The sequence below is a fragment of the Pieris napi genome, chromosome 17 (genome assembly GCF_905475465.1).
Source record: "Pieris napi chromosome 17, ilPieNapi1.2, whole genome shotgun sequence".
NCBI lineage: Eukaryota > Metazoa > Arthropoda > Insecta > Lepidoptera > Pieridae > Pieris > Pieris napi.
This window is the reverse complement of record NC_062250.1, coordinates 11,027,318-11,049,737: the sequence shown is the minus strand read 5'-3', so window position 1 is coordinate 11,049,737 and position 22,420 is coordinate 11,027,318. Positions and strand designations below refer to the sequence as shown.

General features: G+C 32.0%; 1 protein-coding gene, 2 long non-coding RNA genes and 2 other non-coding genes across 7 annotated transcripts in view; 3 read left to right on the top strand and 2 right to left on the bottom strand.

Moving 5' to 3' along the window:
* The first annotated feature begins 19 nt into the window (after positions 1 to 19).
* Positions 20 to 132, top strand: LOC125058145. The gene has a single exon (XR_007118327.1). It is a non-coding gene; the product is annotated as a U5 spliceosomal RNA (small nuclear RNA).
* Positions 133 to 7,162: 7,030 nt separating this feature from the next.
* The window catches only part of LOC125057758 (guanylate cyclase 32E), a 91,981-nt gene continuing 76,723 nt past the window's right edge, over positions 7,163 to 22,420 (bottom strand). Inside the window, exons 18-22 of the mRNA XM_047661632.1 lie at positions 21,957 to 22,025; positions 10,373 to 10,532; positions 9,511 to 9,713; positions 8,767 to 8,842; positions 7,163 to 7,617 (exon numbers count right to left, since the gene is read on the bottom strand). Coding sequence (XP_047517588.1) covers positions 7,397 to 7,617; positions 8,767 to 8,842; positions 9,511 to 9,713; positions 10,373 to 10,532; positions 21,957 to 22,025 — 729 coding nt within the window. The 3' untranslated portion in view covers positions 7,163 to 7,396. The remainder of the gene's footprint in view (positions 7,618 to 8,766; positions 8,843 to 9,510; positions 9,714 to 10,372; positions 10,533 to 21,956; positions 22,026 to 22,420) is intronic.
* Positions 8,340 to 8,452, top strand: LOC125058144. The gene has a single exon (XR_007118326.1). It is a non-coding gene; the product is annotated as a U5 spliceosomal RNA (small nuclear RNA).
* LOC125057760 lies at positions 14,602 to 15,942 on the bottom strand. Of its 2 annotated transcripts, none has more exons than XR_007118256.1 (2): positions 15,733 to 15,942; positions 14,602 to 14,631 (listed from the first exon to the last, which is right to left on the bottom strand). It is a non-coding gene; the product is annotated as an uncharacterized LOC125057760 (long non-coding RNA). The 2 variants fall into 2 exon arrangements; XR_007118258.1 differs by having other exon boundaries at positions 15,742 to 15,942.
* Positions 16,437 to 17,892, top strand: LOC125057759. Of its 2 annotated transcripts, none has more exons than XR_007118255.1 (2): positions 16,437 to 16,755; positions 17,866 to 17,892. It is a non-coding gene; the product is annotated as an uncharacterized LOC125057759 (long non-coding RNA). The 2 variants fall into 2 exon arrangements; XR_007118254.1 differs by having other exon boundaries at positions 16,437 to 16,764.

Genomic DNA, 22,420 nt, shown 5'->3' with positions numbered 1-22,420 from the left:
TTTCCTAGACTTTTATTCTTTACTCTGGTTTCCCTTCAAAACGTATAAATCTTTCGCCTTTTACTAAAGATTTCCGTGGAGGGGAACACTCAAATGAGTCTAACTCAATTTTTGATACCCTTTACAGGGTTTATAATTGCCATATGGATGAATTAATAACAATAGTTTTACTTTTAATGATATTATTATGTTATTGTAATTTGTAAGTAAATTCATTCGAAAAGTTCAATTTCCGGAAAGATAATCTGTAATAAAAAGATCTCCAAGACTAGTCAACTTTAAAAAGAAAATATGATACCTTACCTTTAACCTTACCTTCATTATGTTATTTTATATAAACCATTAACCAATACTATATTTTGTGTTTAGTTTGAAATGTATGGGTATTTTTAATGTGTTCAGAATAGGAAGATTTTTTAGGGGAATGATAAATAATGGCATTTAGCTTTAACGTAAACGTTTATTCTTTATATTAATTATTATATCTAAAATTAAGAATACTCTATATTAAAATTACTTACATAAGTCAGATCAGAGTTGTCAAACTACTACATTATCATATTGTAATAAGTTGACTTGACATATAGGTAATCTTTCAAATTATGTTAAAAACGAAAAAGAGTATTTTAAAAATTTAAATTGAATATATTTTATGATATTGTATAAGTAAACTACACATGTATTACACATACTTATATACTGCTAATAAACACATATGATACTATGTACTTTATAAACAGTAAATTTTTTCGATGTTAGAAGTTGTGACAAATGATAAGATGTCTTTTCACCGAAATGAAAAGCTAAATATATTTGTTATCGTTTAAATAAAATTAAATGCTCTCATTGAAAACTTACTTTCATAGTTTTGCAGGCTTAGGGCTGACTTTAAAAACAAATATTTAAAAAAATTAATAATACTAAGTTTACTTACTTATAAAACAGCTACTATTAAATCATATAATTAATCGTATAATGTTCTTAAATTATAATTACACTTAAACATAATTACATAATAAATGGAGGTATATATACAGTATTTACAACTTTGTACAATATTTCTTGTAGTTAAGCTTTATTTTTTAAATTCTGTTGTAAAAAAAGTAATTGTTTAATTTTCCTTACTCCAAGACGAGTCCTACGGTCACTTAAAATATTTCCTGCGGCAGAAAATAATCTTTCACGGGGCACACTCGTTGCCAGAGAATTTAATCTTTTCCGTGCAAGTATTGCCAAATGTGGGTATGAGTTCTTATTAGCCTTCCACCATTCTAAAGGCGAATGAGATTTTGGTATTACTGTATCGTCTAGGTATCGTTGCACTTCAACCACAGCTCTAGAAAATGCGGTACCACTGGGCCTAATATTTTGCATTTTTTTGTAATAGTGGGCCCAAATTGTGTTTTCCGATGCGGATCCCGAAGTGGATTCTGAAATATTTTGTTCTGGTTCTGTTGCTTCCTCTAAAATTAAAGATGTTACTAATCCAATTATATGTTTTTTTGTTGATTCTGCTGTACTTTCGTTTTCGAAATAGAGTTTGTACCGAGGGTCCGCAAAAAAAACATGCACGTCGCAAAGTGCGGCTATATTCTAGCGAAGAAAAACGGGTTTGTAGTCCATTAAGAATATCCTGCCTCACCATTTCTACGTCATCTGGTAAAGGCTCGGAAGAATCTAATATAGCACCTAACGCCGATTTCAAAGCTATAGTTATGGGGATAACCGAACTGCCAGTCACATATCTATCGCCGCTTATCTCTTTTGTTACTTCCTCACAGGGCTTTAAAACTAGGACCAGCTTTTCTATGATAGACCAATAGTTCGCTGACAATACTGGAATATTTGTGTTCAAATTTGAAATTGCGCTATTAAGTTCCTCTTTCAATAGTAATAAGCGCTCTAACATATAGCATGTAGAGTTCCACCTGGTAGGAACATCTTGAAGAGGCCTCATTATCGATTTACCAGCTTGTTCTAAGTAGCGTTTTAATTTTTCCCACGCAACCGTACTTTTTTTTAAATGTGAGACAACGTTTTTTGCATTTTGTATGATATTAGATATCGTACTATTATTTTCTAAAGCCTTAGAAACTACTAAATTAATGCAGTGCGCATAGCAATTGAAATGTTTCCAACCCAAACATTTCTCTATAGCACATTTAATATTGGACCCATTGTCTGACACTGCTAGAATAATTTTACGTTCTAGACCCCATTCCTGAACGATGCGCGATAACTCTTCAGCTAAATCGGAAGCCCTGTGCGACGTTCTACTTAACGCACAACATTCTAAAAGAATCGATCGCAATACCATGTTACGATCAATAAAATGTCCGGTAACGCCCAAAAACCAGTCACCATTACGAGACGTCCACATATCGGTAGATAAACATATGGAAACCATTTCCATACTAAGCAATTCCTTCACCTCTGTTTTGGTGACTTCATATAAAGCAGGCAGCAGATTATTTGAAAAAAAATGTGCGTGTACTAGTGTACACACGTTAGAAGTGAAACTTCTTTATGACCTTATTTTTCGAAAAATTATCTATATGCAACTAACTTTACAGAAATTGGTTAAATAAAGTTAAATTAGATAAAGTTTAACAAAAGGCTTTTAATATCCACAGACTTGAATACAAATAATACAATTATTTCATTTTACCTTATTACCACTAAGATTATTACAGAATTTCATAAATTGTAATATAATTTTTAGTATCATTGTTATAGTTATTATAAATTTTTGTTATTAATGGTTTAGAATCTCTTCGAATCAACCGTGGTAGGGACGAGAAAAAGACGCGCGTAACGGTCAAATGTGACGCGTAACCGAAACATGTGACGCGTAACCGAAAAACGTGACGCGTACGGCGTAACGAAAAAATGTTACACTAAATTTTTTCCAACCCCGATAAAGAAGTTTCACTTCAAAAAAAATTCTGGTGTGTAAAATATAATTAGGAAAAGCAAACGCAATAAGTTCCCGAAACCCCCTGTCTTCCACTATAGAAAATGGTTGTAAATCGTAAACAAATAGATTTAATATGTGTCGATCTATATCTTTTTTAATTTTTGCGCAGTCTTGACGTAAATAGGACGTCATTAAATTCCTTGATAATATAGGTGCTGCATTAGGATATGAAACTGAGACGGGATTACCTTGCAGTTGCGTTATTGCATCAGTAACAGAAGCTGCAGCCTGCCTCTCTGTCATACCAGCAGTAGCTGAAACGCCCTGCCTGGGTACTAACTGTATAGTGCAATGTTTTCTATATATGTGTTTTGTTAAATTGGAGACTGAGGACTTGTATGATATATCTATTTTGCAATACTTGCATTGAGCTTTGTCATTGCCCTTGTCTTCAAAATGATCCCAAGCCACGCTCTTTTTTGGCGCCATAATGTAATGAACAAATATATAAAATATTTACATGTATCCAAATCTCCCACCGTAGAATAGTTTATATATTTCAAAAGTTAGAAAGTTATTAATTTTTTTATATTATATTCACAATATCCAGTACACACTAGGATTAAACTTTATAATAACTTTTTACACTAAATTTATTTACTAATGTTTAATTTTTTTATTCACTATCACTATTAGTACAATGCTATTATTAATTTATTATAATTATTCTAGAGCTAGAGGCTTACTCGAATTTACCAATTAATTTAAAACTTTAAACAATGCGCGCCGCAATTATTGCATATAAATTAACACCTAATAAATTAAACATTCTTCAGTGTGAAACTGAGAAAGAGAACTTTCTTTCCCTTTTTGTCTAAACATGTAAAATGAAAATCTGTCAATGCTTAAAGATGCTTAAAACTTTTATCATAAGGTCTATTATTTCGTGACTAGATATTAGTATTACCTACACTAACTCACATTTCGTGTTGTGGATAGAAATAGCTGCCGTAAGTTGTGTAGCATAAGATAGAAATATATTTGGCGCTTGCAAGGGTTTCACTCACACATTAGTAAAAGAACACGTCTCGCGCTTCAGAGTATTTCGTGTTGTGGATTGAAATAGCTGCCGTAAGTTATGTGGCATAAGGTAGAAATTTATTTGGCGCTTGCAAGGGTTTCACTCACACATTAGTAAAAGAACGCGTCTCGCGCTTCAGAGTATTTCGTGTTGTGGATTGAAATAGCTACCGTAAGTTGTGTGGCATAAGGTAGAAATTTATTTGGCGCTTGCAAGGGTTTCATTCACACATTAGTAAAAGAACGCGTCTCGCGCTTCAGAGTATTTCGTGTTGGGGATTGAAATAGCTACCGTAAGTTGTGTGGCATAAGGTAGAAATTTATTTGGCGCTTGCAAGGGTTTCATTCACACATTAGTAAAAGAACGCGTCTCGCGCTTCAGAGTATTTCGTGTTGTGGATTGAAATAGCTGCCGTGAGTAGTGTAGTATAAGGTATAATTTATTTAGCGCTTGCAAGGGTTTTCGTGAAACGCCTTAGTTCTCAAATGTGGGACTTAGTATTTACAAGTCTCGAGCGAAACCTAGTAATAAAACCTGTGATTTGATATACGCCTCACCTCTACCATTTGGATGAATTAATAACATTAGTTTTTAATAAATTTAAATATAAACTAATATTAATTTAAATATAAACCAATCTTAACTGACACTACTTAAAACGTTTGTTTATAAATAAATTAAAAACTATGTGAATCCAAATTAAACAATCAAGCTAATAATAGCCATGAGTACCGAGTAAAAAATAAAAAAAGTGCGTGCGTACAAAGTACATATGTCAGAAGTGAATCTTCTTTGTAAATTAATTATTACTAAGGTAAAAGCCCCAATAGATGATTATGTACCAGTATATGATCACTCCATGTATTTGTATATCTATATTCACACTGTTTACACACTGTATACGTGCTAATGATAATATAAAAAATATAAAAATTGCGTTTACTGCGTCAAGACGTTGCGAAACGACCATCTAAAGTTCTAATAAATATATATTCTATATACTAAACGAATACATCAACCAATAGCGTGTATTTTTCTCGTTCTCCCTTACTCTCTCTCTCTCAATCTTTCTTACTATAGCTCTCTCCCACCTCTCGCTCCATGGCTATTTGCTTCATGCTACGTTCGCCCTTTCTCACTCTCTCTGAATCGGTCTCAATCACTCTCTCCCTTTTCTTCGACAAAAACGCTGCACATCTTCGTGACGTTCCGTAAAAAAATTACCCGCACATTTTACTAAAGTTTCATTAAAAAAAAATGAAAAGTTGACAGGTTCGAGCTGTCAAACGCTTGAATTGTATATACTGAAAAACGGAGTGATGATTGATTACGATTACGTCATTACTGATTATTATTGTTATTTAAACCTATTTTTATATAGGCACACGGAGGTTATAAACATAATAGGTTGGATCATATCCAAACCATAATAAAAACCATATGTTTTATTCATTTATTATAACAAACAACATACATTTTAAACATTCAGTTGTAGACATTTCACTTAATTCTATTTATAAATCGAATACAATCAAATGCAGTTAATCTAACACATGGAATTGGACTACATATTTTGTAAATTTTTCAAAGTTTTCCGCAACAAAAAAAATATTACTAAACATTTGTTTGCAGTAGAATCATATCATATTCAACGCACAAAATTAAATTATAGCTTCTGAGCTAAAACAATTCTTATGATAGGTACTCCAAAATTGGCATTTTATATTTTTTTATTATACCGAAATTAGTCAGTATTTAGTCAAGCAAAAAATACAAAACAGGTACATTACCATCAAAATTACTATCGAAATTACACCTTAAATCTATAATTATACTGTATAATTTGTATAATGTATAACATTTAATTAGTTAGGTCCGTGTCTGACGGACGGACAGACTGACTAGGCTAAGGACATAGTCCTGAAATCACAAACATCAAACATTTATTTCTTGTTCCTATAATCGTCACTTATACCTACATACACGGTTGCCATAGCAACGTATTAAGAATATATTTTAGTAAATGTCAAATGATACGATTTAAAATTTAATCACAAATATACTTTTTTAATGGCCTTATTGTTTTAATAAGTACATTCATTGATTATAGGAACACATATTAGATAATTTAACTACATATTACCAAGTATACTTTACTAAAAGTGAAACTGAATTTGTAAATAGGTAATTTATTATATAATCACATTTAATAGATATTGAGCACAGTTTTTAAATATTGTATATGTTAACGTAAAATTGTAAACACCGTTAGATTGTAATCTATCTCGCGAGATTATAAACTGTCGAAAGATTGTGAACCTCAACGACCTGCTTACAATTTAACGTATTATTATTCGGTAGTTATATGAAATTGTTGGGAAGTAAAATTAATCTGTAATTGACCAAAGAAGTTTGAATGATAACTAAGTTAGTGTAGTACAATCTACCGAATAATAATACGTTAAAATGTAAGCAGTTCGTTGAGGTTCACAATCTTTCGACAGTTTATAATCTCGCGAGATAGATTACAATCTAACGGCGTTTACAATTTTACGGTGACAGATACAGATTCTAGTATCCATGCCAAAAACTGTGAAAATTTTGACAGGTCTTCAAAAGGACCGTACTTTCGCACCTGCATATTATGTGTCATGGTTACTATTTGACAAATAAATCAGTTAAACTGTGAATTACAAATTAAATTATTATTTTTATTATTAACTAGCTGGCCTGTCGAACATTGTACCGCCTAACAGTAGATTCTTTATTTTTTTTTAATACTTATTCTGCTATTCGGGACACTGGTCTAGCTAAGATAAAAAAAGAAAGTTGATAAGACAACAAATATATCGAAAAAAAAAATTTACCTTCCCGGAACCCCTCCACTAACACTTGAACTTTATGCTATGGTATTAAAGTTCAAATTGACTTTTAAGTATTATTACGAATATTATGTATGGGAATATAGAAAAGTGATGTTTTTAGACTTCATTCAATTTTTTAAATTTTTCTCTCCGTAAGAACCATCCTCGTACTTCAAAGAATATTATAAAAAAAGAATTGGCCAAATGTTATGTCGTGACAACGGAAATCGGGTTTTATTTTTATATATATAGATATATTTGTAGGTTAAGAAAATTGTAAATACTGTATACCTACTTGATTGTAAATAAAAACGTTAATATTTTTTTTTTTATTACAATTACAAATTAAAATCATCCAAACAATACAAACGTTTCATAGCATTAAGTCTCCTAGTCCTCTCATTGATATCGTCAAACGAACTCACCCTGTCTGTAGCGTTAAAGCTATTTAAGTCTAAATTAGAGCTGGTCGATACACAAAGGTTCCCTCCACACACGAGAACACATAGATCCGAGGGGCTAGGGGTGTTAGCGTCAGTCGTCACAAAATGTCACGGCTGGAGCTGAATGGTGGTCCTTTTGGGGCACGAAGCAGGAGCAGGCGGGGCGTCCGGGGGACGAAAGGGCGGATCCGGGGCCGAGGGAGCCCCCGCATGATAATCGCGCCCGGTCGCGGATGTTGATAGTGGAACGACGGGTGTTCCATAGGCTGTCTTCGTATATAACTGATGAAGGACTTTGTGATGCGCCTGGGTCTGGAAAAGATCATCTTAGATACATTGACGACTCATTGGTCTAGTGGTTAGTACCCCTGACTACGAATCCATGGGTCCCGGGTTCGATCCCCGGCTGAGATGAACATCGATGTGATGAGCATTTGGTGTTGTGCTTAGGTCTTGGGTGTTTAAATATGTATTTATATGTCTATCTATCTATAATATGTATGTATATCCGTTGCCTAGTACCCATAACACAAGCTTCACCAGCTTAACATGGGACTAGGTCAATTGGTGTGAATTGTTTTAAAAAAAAAAAAAAAAAACATTCAGGCTTTGAATATATATAGGTATCTATTATTATTCGATCCATAATCGATATTTGAGGTTGTATACAATAAAATAAAATAATATAAATTGTTAGTAATAAATGTTATCTCTATGTCTATGTCTAAATAATTCCTAAGTGATAATGTTCTCCGAGGCCGATTTGTTGCATTACTGTCGTACTACGATAAGACATCTGACGTCACAATAGATTCTTGTTCAAGTACAGTTTACAAAATTACATTTTAACAAAAAAAAATCTTAAAAAAAAAACTGACCCGACCAGGATCGAACTGAGATACTAATGAGGCACTGAGAAGCAAGTGTGTGAATTACTTATTAGTCTCCGTCAATAGATGGCGCTGTTGTGTATTTAAAACGCGGTATTAAGTCAACGGCTAATTCATACATAAGGTTTCCTAGACTAAACTTCGTTACTCTGGTTTCCCTTCAAAACGTATAAATCTTTCGCCTTTTACTAAAGATTTCCGTGGAGGGGAACACTCAAATGAGTCTAACTCAATTTTTGATACCCTTTACAGGGTTTATAAATTTATATGATTAATTATATTATACAATCTAATATGTATAAATCAATGATTATAAAATATTAAAATAATGTAATTAGTAATTACTATAATCTATATAAGTAATTAGACTATTGAGGAGCGTAGATTATTATTATTTTAATATATGCTTAATACCAATATGTTGAAAGTTTCTATTTTCCGCATAGATTGTTTTTTTTTTTTAAATATTAAATAAATGTATATCATAGAAAAAAATATGAAATTCTTTTTTCATTTGGTCCAGACTCCAGACTCTCATATTTATTAAGTATAATCTTAAAAATAGACTTACGATATTTATAGACTGGTTGATTCCTTCTCTCATGATCTTCACCTTCCAGCCACCACGTCCTAATATCACCTTTACCCTGAAAATTAATGGATGGATCTTATAGATAGATTAATTATCATAATATTTTCGTTTCATGATCGTTTGTGATTGACAACCAACCATTATCATGACCATCAATTTTCATGTTTGACAAATTATTCTTGTGTGACAGACCATGGTCGGGAATGTCAAAATAAGTGAAACCACTTCGACTGAGCTGTCTAAAATTAATGGCCCATATTTTGATTAATTAATGCGGATTTAGGTAACTTAGTATTGTCTTTTATTGACATAACCTTTACACATTTCAAGAAAACACTTTTTTACCGGTTTGAAGTGTTAGTTAGTTTTAGTTTAGTTTTTTACGGTGACGTGCACGCTGTACAGCACGCGAAACGTCGGTGAAATTTAAAATTATGTAAAATAATTGTAAATTTATAATAATACATAACTTCAGACCGGTGAAAAAGTGTTTTCTTTAGGTAACTTATTAGTAATGCTGTTAGTCTGTGATTTTGAAGTGAAACTTCTTTAGAATCGTTGTGATTTCAAACCGGATGCAACGGAAAAAGCGACGGTAAAAAGAGACAGCAACATAAATTCATAAGATTTCACGTGTGAGAAAATGAGATAGGAAGCATTATGCACTTTACCACACTTTTTTTTTTAATATTTTAAAGCGAAACACCAAGTCTGCTAACTTACTTTAATATTGATTAATCCTCTTTCTTTCAACTTAAAACCGCCATGCTGTTTCAAAAGCTGATAGGTCGCATCACTGATATGGATCCTTTGCGGCTCCCCTGTTGACTCTAATCTCGCGGCTGTGTTCACTGTGTCCCCGAAGAGGCAGTATCGAGGCATTTTAGTTCCAACAACACCTGCTGCACACTGACCACTGTGTATACCTGTTAAATGAGGAAGTTAACAACTATTAAAAAGTAAAATAAATCAGTGGTTCAACAACCTCTTTAGGTCTCTTTCTTTGCAGCTGAGTTTCATCATCGGACGTCGAGGCAGAGTACGAAATTCACCTCGACGTCCGTCGTTCCACAACTGAGATTTTTTTAAGGCAGTTTTTGCTGCGCACCACCATTACGTGAAACCAGCTGCCCACAGTATTTCCGCACCCATTCGACCTAATCCTTCAAGAAAAGAGCGTACAATTTCTTGAAAGGCCGGCAACGCACTCGCGAGCCCTCTGGCATTGAGAGCGTCCATGCGTAGGCAGTATCACTTAACATCAGATGAGCCTCCTGCCCGTTTGCTCCCTGTTCTATAAAAAATAGGTCTGGGCCTCAGATTTTTGAATCTGTTTCATGATAATTTTTCAATATAATAGGCAAGTAGGCGATCAGTCTCCTGTGCCTGACCACGCCGTCAACTTTTTGTGTCTAAGACATGTCGGTTTCCTCACGATATTTTCCTTCACCGTTCGAGCGAATGTTAAATGCGCACATAGAAAGAAAGTCCATTGGTGCACAGCCGGGGATCGAACCTACGTCCTCAGGGATGAGTGTCGCACGCTGAAGCCACTAGGCCAACCTTACTCATAGTTCATACATACCAATTCTTATACGCAGCTTAGCTGTAGGCAGGCCGTTGATCTTAATGTTCGGTATCGCTTCCAACATATGAAGAGCCAAAGAGGCGACCTCTGATGCGTGACGCGAACAATGATCTGGTAGACCTCCCACCACCATATATGCGTCGCCGATTGTCTCCACCTTAAAAAAAGACTTTGTTATTGTTATGATACAATTAGATAATTTCCAAAGCAATTATAATTCAGGCTATGTTACGACAGTGCTACGGATATTGAGAGAACTAGATCGAAATTGTATACATAACGTCGGGCAGTGGCGTAACAATAGAGTGGCAGGGCTGGCAAAATGCCACGGGCCCCCGACCCAAGAGATATTATGTTCTATGGATGAATGTGAAGTCTCCGATACGCATTGGGCTAGCGTGGGGACTACAGACCATTCCCTCTCGCCTAAGAGAGGAGGCCTATGGCCATTGGTGGGACATATACAGGGTGTCTCACGTAAAACTTCATATTTTAAAGTAAAATATTTAAATTTCGAAACAAGCGAGGGCAGGGAGGGGGGCGTCATTCAATAGCGGGGGAACGCGGATTGGTTTGTCGCCATGCCGCAGTGGTTAGGAGCACACCGTGCGTTCGCGGTAGAAGCGTATTTTAAAGGCGCCAATTCGTTTACTCACGCAGTTACAAGCGAGGCGCGCGTTTTGTCAGCGGTTCCAAATTCGTCGATTAAGCGACGCACCAAGTATTCAACTAATCAAGTTGTGGACAGAGAAGTTCAGGCTAACTGGTTCAACAATCAACAAAGCAAATCGTCGACAGAATAAACCCGTAAGATCAGCTGAAAACATTGACCGCACCGCCGCTGTTGTACCCACGGCGCTCCGTCAGAAAACTTGCGGCATCGTTGAATATTCATCGCTCTAGCATTCACCGAATTTTGCGATTAGACCTTAAATTCCATCCATACAAAATTCAAATAGTCCAAAAAATCAAACCTGAAGACCTCACAAAGCGAAAAACTTACTGTGAACAAATGTTAGAGAAGTTTGGACAAGAAAATGACCTGGATAAGGTTTTCTTCAGTGATGAAGCCCATTTTCACCTCGAAGGCTACGTCTATCGACAGAATTGTCGCTACTGGTCGCAGAGCAACCCACAGCAAAAGCATCAGAAGCAATTACACAGTCCTAAGGTAACTGTTTGGTGCGCGATGTCTGCGACACAAATGCTGCAACGCGTAATAGCAAATATGCGTTGGCAGGAGTGCATACGCCGTGGTGGAAGTCATCTCGACGACGTTATTTTTTGTAAATAATATCCGCATTAGTGAGCTTGGATTTTGTATTAATTAAAACAATATATATGCAACGGTTGATTTTTTATTATTTTACTAAAGTTAAATTCTGGAATGAGACACCCTGTATAACGTGTAATTGAGTACGCTGAAAATCTCGAAGTTTATTAAAATTAAACTGAGTAGGGACAATTTTTAATGGCCCCATCAAAATAATTGCCACGAAAGAAGATTTGCCATGGGCCCCAAATGGTATAGTTACCTACGCCACTGACGTCGGGATTGGTTACAGATGATACTCCCTTTGTATCTTATAATTAATTTATTCATATCTTTACGCTTTCTCTTCTCTTATTTTGTTTTCGACTCTCTTCGTGTATAACTTTGTTTCTTCGGTGCTAACTTTTATATAAATTTAAGACCTGAAGAAGTTTCCTTTGTCTTCCTACTGCCTAGCCTAGAAAATTGTATTATATGGTGCTCGCCTCACGCGCATACAATACATTTAGAAATAGATAAATAAATAATTAGTAGTTTTAGTAACAATTACTATTATTTTTTATTTACTATATACTCTTACACACAAATGTTCCAAGACTTCTTTACTTACACTGGTAATTTTTACTATTATTATATATATTATATAACATTATTATTATTTTTTTTGCGTCTGAGGCGCAAACTAACTTTTATGGTCTCTGGCAGAATGACCAGCGCTGTGGAACACGTCTGCTATACAGCATAATAATTTTTATGGGCCAGGGCCAGTTACAACCACAACACACACAAAATTCCATTTTTTTATTAATATTATTATTATTTTGTGTGTTTCTGTGTGTGTGTTTCTTTAGTAATAAATGTTATGTCTATGTTTATAAGTGTTAAAAGATTTGCTGAGTGCCCATCATGTATATTTTACGTCTTGTACTGTTATTTATATTCTCATAGCCAATATTTTATTTAAAAACAACTTGAATTAAGTATGCAGAAGGCGTAAACGTTAATGCATATACAATGTACAACGTACAGGTCTAATCAATTTCACGTGAAAAAATTAGTCCTAAAATTGTCAGTAAACGTGAAGGATAAGACATTGTGAATTTTTAATGTGGCAACGCAAATATCTTAGATTTATTTTAGTAGTAAATTCGAGGAAAATGTATATGATAAATGCTGTCAGCCCTGCGATTCTGTAACTCACTTCACACACCCTCAGCGCTGATTTTTGCTGTCAAATCGTTCGTTTCGGTGTCATGTTACAATTTGGTATTCTGTTAAACAATAACCGCGACAAAAGCGCCGCTCAAATGAGATTGTTAACATTTGGAACTAAAATTTGGCACTGCTACACTTACGCTCCAAAATTGTTGGTATTTGGTATTCTGATACATACCATTTGACATCTCATTTCACTTAAATGTACATTTTGTACGACAATTGACAAATTAAAAGTTGCTCTTCCCTCGCTGAAATCGTCATTTACCAGTGAGTTAGCCATTTTTAGCGAAGTTAAAACTTGTTTTATGTGAAAATATTCTAACATAGGACAATCTATATGTATCTTGGGGTAAGTTTATAAAATAATATTTATCAATACAGCATTATTTTACGAAAAAAATTATATATATAAACATTAAGCTTCGTGAAATTGAACTTTGTTATTGTTACAGAAGGCCCGTTTCCACTTTTAAAGTTTAAACCTCTATTTCAAGAAATAAATGATGTAATCCATTAAAAAATACTTAATATAATATCTATAGATGGCGAAGAAAATGTAGGCACGAAACGACCAATTGGTTTCTCGGCGTTGGTTATTATCGCTTTTTTCCAATACTCAAGAAATTATATGGTATTGACGAAACCTAGAACATATGCTGCTGAGATGAACGAAGAGTCTAGTAAATACTAAATAGATGATCTAAGGTAAACATTTTGATTACTTTAGCATTAAAAATATAATTTTTATCCAAGAACCAATTTTTCGATGCAGTCTTGATCATGTCTTGTCTCCAGCAGAGATAAGTCGAACAAAAAACGATAAATAAGATAGGTAAATATTGTAATATATTTGTATTTTTCTACTATACTAAAATTATAAATCTAATAATTTCAGAGATCCCCAAATGTTCAAAATTCCTGATAGAAAAATACATTCTGCCTTTGAAGAAGAAGAATATTACATGTGTATCATACAACAAGGCCCCTGGATATAAAAAGACACAATAGTGCAGACATTTTCAAATTATTGAATTTCGACTATCCTTCAATTTATAATAAATGATAACACAGTACAATTTCGGTTCCTATATTTTTATAAAATATATTGATATAACATTAAGGTTTTGGATAAAAACATTATTCTGCTTTACACAAGTATGAAATACCATCATTACATACATGATGGTTTAAGTACTTATTAAGCTTTTTTAAATTTATCGTTCATAACTATTACTTTTTACAAACTAATTAGAAAATATATTAAAATAAATATATTTATCTACAAAATAAAGTAGATGTTATTGATTAGCTCTATGTGAGGCTGTGTTTTAATTAGTTTTTATTATACTTAAGTTTGTTTTACTGAAAGTTATTTTGTAGTGTGTTAAAAGTTTACTATAATCATTAAATTAAATGTTTAAAGTTATTATATTGTTCTTTTATTCACCTATAAAGTAACATGGCTTATATATTTTTCATTTCGGCTTAGCTATGTATTTAACTCGGTTACTACGTTTTCTATAGGCAGTCATTAAATAAGTGGTAGATTTAATTAATCATTTTATTAATATAATATTATTAGATACAAAAAAAAATATTATGAAGTACACAATTATCTTAAACACGGTAATACAATTTTTCATATAAAAATCATAGTTGTCCAAACTGCATTCAAAATAGATTAGTGGTCTCGGTTTAATATCTCTTCTTAACATTTCAATAATTGGTCATTTTCTTCCTCATTCTTGACAACTACCACTGATGGCTGTAATACAATGATTATCTGTTAAAATTGTAAATAGGAAAATGTGGTAGGTCACTGTACTGACACAATAATATTGCATAGCAATTTAATTATTGTAAAGTTAAGGTAAATAATAAAAAAACTTGCATAAAACACACAAAAACTTATATATGGTATATCTTTGTATTTCTAAGTAAAGTATCTTAAAAACATGTTTGATAATATTATAACTAAGCCAAATATTATTAAAAGTTTTATGGTAACAAGGCTTAGTAATTTCGCACAGTATTTGATTCAGTACTATGAATAAAAAAAATCTTGAGCAAACCTATATTTAGACTCAAAAATCCAAATCCAAGTATGTACTTTAAAAACAATTATTTATTAATGAAACAAATCCAAGACCCATAAAGGGTATGTTTAGTTTTAAAGTGTAGTCAGCAGCAATAACTATCTTTTGATTGCTTCATTAAATAAGTTATGGCAATGTTGTTTCCAACATTTAAAATTAACGTTGATCACTTGAAATGGTATGAATTTGAGCAATTGAAAGCTTATATATTTGATCCAACATACCTAACATGATTATTTATACTTGTATTCTGAAATCTGAACAATTAAATTAAATTCAACTTGATCAGTTAAAATTAATACTTCTTATATTTCATGAATGGAATTTGAAGTTAGGAAACCTAAAAATATTTTTTTATTTGACATTTTTAACCAACAATTTCATTATTCTTTACAATGTCGCTTCGATTTAACCTATTACATTTGACTTCAAATTTGCCATCAAACAAACAAACTTTGTTAACTGTTTTACTAGTCACTACTTATTCCTATTTATTTACTATGATAGTTATTATATTTCTAAAATAGTTTTAATAGAATTCAGTTTTTATGAGTGTTAGTAAAAACATAGGTAATATTGTTGTTGTGAGTTTGACCTCTGAATCACTTAAAAAGGTTGCAATAGTAGTTTCATGGCATCTAAAAAGTACCAACACTTGCACTTACACAAATGAATAAATATATAAACACTAATTTTTCTTCTTTATAGATAGGTACCCTTTTATTTTATAATTACTCAACAAAATATTATATGAAAACATTGGTATTAACCTTGGTTACCTTTAGTAACATTTTGAAAATTTAAAACACCTATCCATCCTGTTTACTTTGAATCCGTAGCCCATTTGCTGAGAGAATCACTTTTAGCGTGACATCATCTTTTATCTTTTTGTTAAGATAATATTCTTAAATTTTTTACAATATATCCAGATGTTAGGTATCCCTTGTTTCGTGCTGAAACATAATTAATATTTTTAAATTACTGTCGGTTTATCTTTTTTTTTAATATTTTTTTTAATTCAAACGTCGACCATTTTGTTTTATTAAAAATATTTTGTTTATGTATGATGAAAATTTTGACAATTAACTCTTTTTATAAAATAATAGTTATTCCGTGAGTCCACTACGCAGTAACAGCGCTCCCTTCGTCACTGACGTAATTTTTGGAATCTCATGGTATTCTGTTAATAAATTTTACATTACGTCTTGATAAGTGGAGGGAGGTAACCTAGTGAGTTGTTGTCTATTAATATCGTGACAATTGACTCATTTTATTTTATAAAAAGAGTTAATTGTCAAAATTTTCATCATACATAAACAACATATTTTTAATAAAACAAAAAGGTCGACGTTTGAATTAAAAAAAAAGATAAACCGTGAAAATATCTCAAAAATGATTTATCTGATGGAAAATAATAGAATAGCGAGGAAAATTATTAAAACCCATCTGGCAATGGGGCCGCTTAAAGGTAAGTAGTGAGTTTATTTATTAGTCAATCGTAAGTTACGTATTTTGTTTATAACTTCCAATTAAGAGTTTATATTTCGTATTTACCCGACAACTGACCAGCCGTGGTGTATATGAGCGACAGAAACTTAAAAATATTAATTATGTTTCAGCACGAAACAAGGGATACCTAACATCTGGATATATTGTAAAAAATTTAAGAATATTATCTTAACAAAAAGATAAAAGATGATGTCACGCTAAAAGTGATTCTCTCAGCAAATGGGCTACGGATTCAAAGTAAACAGGATGGATAGGTGTTTTAAATTTTCAAAATGTTACTAAAGGTAACCAAGGTTAATACCAATGTTTTCATATAATATTTTGTTGAGTAATTATAAAATAAAAGGGTACCTATCTATAAAGAAGAAAAATTAGTGTTTATATATTTATTCATTTGTGTAAGTGCAAGTGTTGGTACTTTTTAGATGCCATGAAACTACTATTGCAACCTTTTTAAGTGATTCAGAGGTCAAACTCACAACAACAATATTACCTATGTTTTTACTAACACTCATAAAAACTGAATTCTATTAAAACTATTTTAGAAATATAATAACTATCATAGTAAATAAATAGGAATAAGTAGTGACTAGTAAAACAGTTAACAAAGTTTGTTTGTTTGATGGCAAATTTGAAGTCAAATGTAATAGGTTAAATCGAAGCGACATTGTAAAGAATAATGAAATTGTTGGTTAAAAATGTCAAATAAAAAAATATTTTTAGGTTTCCTAACTTCAAATTCCATTCATGAAATATAAGAAGTATTAATTTTAACTGATCAAGTTGAATTTAATTTAATTGTTCAGATTTCAGAATACAAGTATAAATAATCATGTTAGGTATGTTGGATCAAATATATAAGCTTTCAATTGCTCAAATTCATACCATTTCAAGTGATCAACGTTAATTTTAAATGTTGGAAACAACATTGCCATAACTTATTTAATGAAGCAATCAAAAGATAGTTATTGCTGCTGACTACACTTTAAAACTAAACATACCCTTTATGGGTCTTGGATTTGTTTCATTAATAAATAATTGTTTTTAAAGTACATACTTGGATTTGGATTTTTGAGTCTAAATATAGGTTTGCTCAAGATTTTTTTTATTCATAGTACTGAATCAAATACTGTGCGAAATTACTAAGCCTTGTTACCATAAAACTTTTAATAATATTTGGCTTAGTTATAATATTATCAAACATGTTTTTAAGATACTTTACTTAGAAATACAAAGATATACCATATATAAGTTTTTGTGTGTTTTATGCAAGTTTTTTTATTATTTACCTTAACTTTACAATAATTAAATTGCTATGCAATATTATTGTGTCAGTACAGTGACCTACCACATTTTCCTATTTACAATTTTAACAGATAATCATTGTATTACAGCCATCAGTGGTAGTTGTCAAGAATGAGAAAGAAAATGACCAATTATTGAAATGTTAAGAAGAGATATTAAACCGAGACCACTAATCTATTTTGAATGCAGTTTGGACAACTATGATTTTTATATGAAAAATTGTATTACCGTGTTTAAGATAATTGTGTACTTCATAATATTTTTTTTTGTATCTAATAATATTATATTAATAAAATGATTAATTAAATCTACCACTTATTTAATGACTGCCTATAGAAAACGTAGTAACCGAGTTAAATACATAGCTAAGCCGAAATGAAAAATATATAAGCCATGTTACTTTATAGGTGAATAAAAGAACAATATAATAACTTTAAACATTTAATTTAATGATTATAGTAAACTTTTAACACACTACAAAATAACTTTCAGTAAAACAAACTTAAGTATAATAAAAACTAATTAAAACACAGCCTCACATAGAGCTAATCAATAACATCTACTTTATTTTGTAGATAAATATATTTATTTTAATATATTTTCTAATTAGTTTGTAAAAAGTAATAGTTATGAACGATAAATTTAAAAAAGCTTAATAAGTACTTAAACCATCATGTATGTAATGATGGTATTTCATACTTGTGTAAAGCAGAATAATGTTTTTATCCAAAACCTTAATGTTATATCAATATATTTTATAAAAATATAGGAACCGAAATTGTACTGTGTTATCATTTATTATAAATTGAAGGATAGTCGAAATTCAATAATTTGAAAATGTCTGCACTATTGTGTCTTTTTATATCCAGGGGCCTTGTTGTATGATACACATGTAATATTCTTCTTCTTCAAAGGCAGAATGTATTTTTCTATCAGGAATTTTGAACATTTGGGGATCTCTGAAATTATTAGATTTATAATTTTAGTATAGTAGAAAAATACAAATATATTACAATATTTACCTATCTTATTTATCGTTTTTTGTTCGACTTATCTCTGCTGGAGACAAGACATGATCAAGACTGCATCGAAAAATTGGTTCTTGGATAAAAATTATATTTTTAATGCTAAAGTAATCAAAATGTTTACCTTAGATCATCTATTTAGTATTTACTAGACTCTTCGTTCATCTCAGCAGCATATGTTCTAGGTTTCGTCAATACCATATAATTTCTTGAGTATTGGAAAAAAGCGATAATAACCAACGCCGAGAAACCAATTGGTCGTTTCGTGCCTACATTTTCTTCGCCATCTATAGATATTATATTAAGTATTTTTTAATGGATTACATCATTTATTTCTTGAAATAGAGGTTTAAACTTTAAAAGTGGAAACGGGCCTTCTGTAACAATAACAAAGTTCAATTTCACGAAGCTTAATGTTTATATATATAATTTTTTTCGTAAAATAATGCTGTATTGATAAATATTATTTTATAAACTTACCCCAAGATACATATAGATTGTCCTATGTTAGAATATTTTCACATAAAACAAGTTTTAACTTCGCTAAAAATGGCTAACTCACTGGTAAATGACGATTTCAGCGAGGGAAGAGCAACTTTTAATTTGACGTACAAAATGTACATTTAAATGAGATGAGATGTCAAATGGTATGTATCAGAATACCAAATACCAACAATTTTGGAGCGTAAGTGTAGCAGTGCCAAATTTTAGTTCCAAATGTGAACAATCTTATTTGAGCGGCGCTTTTGTCGCGGTTATTGTTTAAAGGTGGGAACTGACCAACGTTACGAGGTGTAATGTAACATGTAATGTAATGTTACACAGCGAGCATTCGTGCAGTCAGTACGTCGTGTTACGGGGAAACCAGCGAGCAACGAGCCGCTCGTTGCTCGCTTTGAGTGCTCCACCCGGCTGTCGGTTTTTTGGCGAATCCTTTGACTGTTACGCGGTTCAGTAATTACGCGTCGCACGTCGCGAGTGATCATGATTATGATTTTCTATAAATTGTGTCTTTTTTAAAGTACTTTTGGTCCAATTAAATTCAACAGTTCTTCAAAATTGAGACCTGCGTACAAAGTTTTTATACTGTCCAGTAATCATTTGGTTTTTAATATTGCAATCAATAACAAACCACTTCATACGCCTGTGTTTTTAAATAAGTTTTATGTCCAGTAACATTTTTTCTTCTTCTTAATTTGGATGAAACAATAATTAAATAGAATTAAAGATATCAACGTTATCACTATCACATCTCGTGAACACCGGCGGCGAAAGTGGAGCACAGAGTTTTGACGAGCATGTTACGCCGATTTTAGAACACAGCGTAACATGCTCGATGCGTAACACGCTCGATGCGAATGCTACATTACACCTCGTAACTTTGGTCAGTTCCCACCTTAACAGAATACCAAATTGTAACATGACACCGAAACGAACGATTTGACAGCAAAACTCAGCGCTGAGAGTGTGTGAAGCGAGTTACAGAATCGCAGGGCAGTTTATCTTTTTTTTAATATTATTAATTTTATTTCAAACGTCGACCATTTTGTTCTCTATTTTGTTTTATTAAAAATATTTTGTTTATGTATGATGAAAATTTTGACAATTTACTCTTTTTATAAAATAAAATGAGTCAATTGTCACGATATTAATAGACAACAACTTACTAGGTTACCTGCCTCCACTTATCAAGACGTAATGTAAAATTTCTTAACAGAATACCATGAGATTCCAAAAATTACGTCAGTGACGAAGGGAGCGCTGTTACTGCGTAGTGGACTCACGGATTAACAGTGAGTTACAGAATCGCAGGGCAGGACTGTAAAATCTTATATGTAATTCATTTATTCTAATCCAATGTATGAGATCATATGTATAATATGTATATAAAACTGTACAAAACTATTATATATATACCCTTTTGTAAATTTTTCAACCTTTTCGTACATCAAACTCAAACTGAAACTCGAAATAACTTTATCATATATGTCAGAAGAGAGACGCTGGACAGAAGCCGGTGGAAATAGATAGTCACCGAAACACTAGTGTAAATACTAGCGAATTTCGATTATTGAAATTGGTAGATGGTACAGATCAATACATTTATTACTTATTGTTATTACATAATTGCTATTGGCACGAATGCGAAATTTGTAAAAAAATAACACAGGAATTTTATTTATTTCGTAATCCTACAGCTAGCAAACATATAAAAACAAACAATTACACTAAAAATATAATCAAAGATGGAATGATGAAATTGTATTCGTTTTTACAACAAACTCCCAAGCGAATTATCACTGAATAAATTCAAAACTCTCGTTAAAGCTCAATAAAAATCAATAAAGCTTTTAATAGATTTGACGATTATATATATTGTATACTTAAAACTTCGCGATTAAAGAGTGGCGGAGAGTTTATTGCCAGTTCTTCTTGTCCGTTCTACGCCTTTGACTTGAGAACTGGCAGCAAATGTAAAATTAAAAGCATTTAATATGTATTTCTTTATTGACGTTCATAAGTCAACGCAAGTTCGACTCTGTACATCAAGAGCAAACAACGTATACGGCGAGAGAACGTTGAGGTATTTGCTACCGCGGCTAATAAATGGTCTACCCAATCACATATTAGATTGCCTAACGCCAACCAACATAAACAGCAAATTAAAAAAATACTTTTATATGCATTTGTCGCGCTCCTAAACAAGACTGCTATGGTTACAGCAATACAAACCAAAGCGGTTTTCTAATGTAACTAATTATGATTGTATTATATTTTTTTGTAAAATAAAGAAATTAAAAAAAAGTGTACATTGTGTTACCTAAATGAATAAATGAGTTTGAATTTGATAATTCATTGTACAGAATGATAAAAACTAGTTTCTACAAAAATAATAAGTTCCTACAATCGACAATTCAATTGTCATGTTCTGAGGGAACGTTTGAATTTTGTACTATAACGTGGAATTGTATGTGTATTGTGTATATTTGTACTTTTGTTCCAATATCAGTTCTGTATATAAAGTTAATATATATATAAAGCAAGCTCACCTTTAAGATACAAAATGAAAGTCATTCTTTAGACGTTATTCGTCCGTAGATTGAAAATACAAAGAAATTGAACAATTTTGTAGAAAATATAAGCTCTGTTCTTACCTTATAAACATTGTAGTATGATATAACTGAGTCGCAACATGTGTACAATTCGTTGAGGATTTCCACAACCTGAAATGATATTAATATGTATCACATAAATATGTCGCAGCCAACTAGCTTAATCAGCCGTTTAATCAACAGCCTAGCCTCTTTACTAAACAGCGCCGTTTATCCAGCGGATGATATTGAGCCATTTGGTTAAACAGCTAGCAAATGACTTGAATCGATGGCATTACTTGCCTAGCCTGTTCATTTTAATTTAGTTCCTTTTTGCCAATTTCAAAATGGCGTCGCTTTTTATTCATAAGAACAGTAATATCTTACATTTTAAATATATAAAATAAGGATTTTGAATGTCAGATGTTGCATCTTTTTGAAGTTATACTTCGTTAGGGAAAAATGATGAGAGTAATCAAAAAAAAAACTGACACCCTGAAGTTAGCCATAGTCCACATTTTAATTTG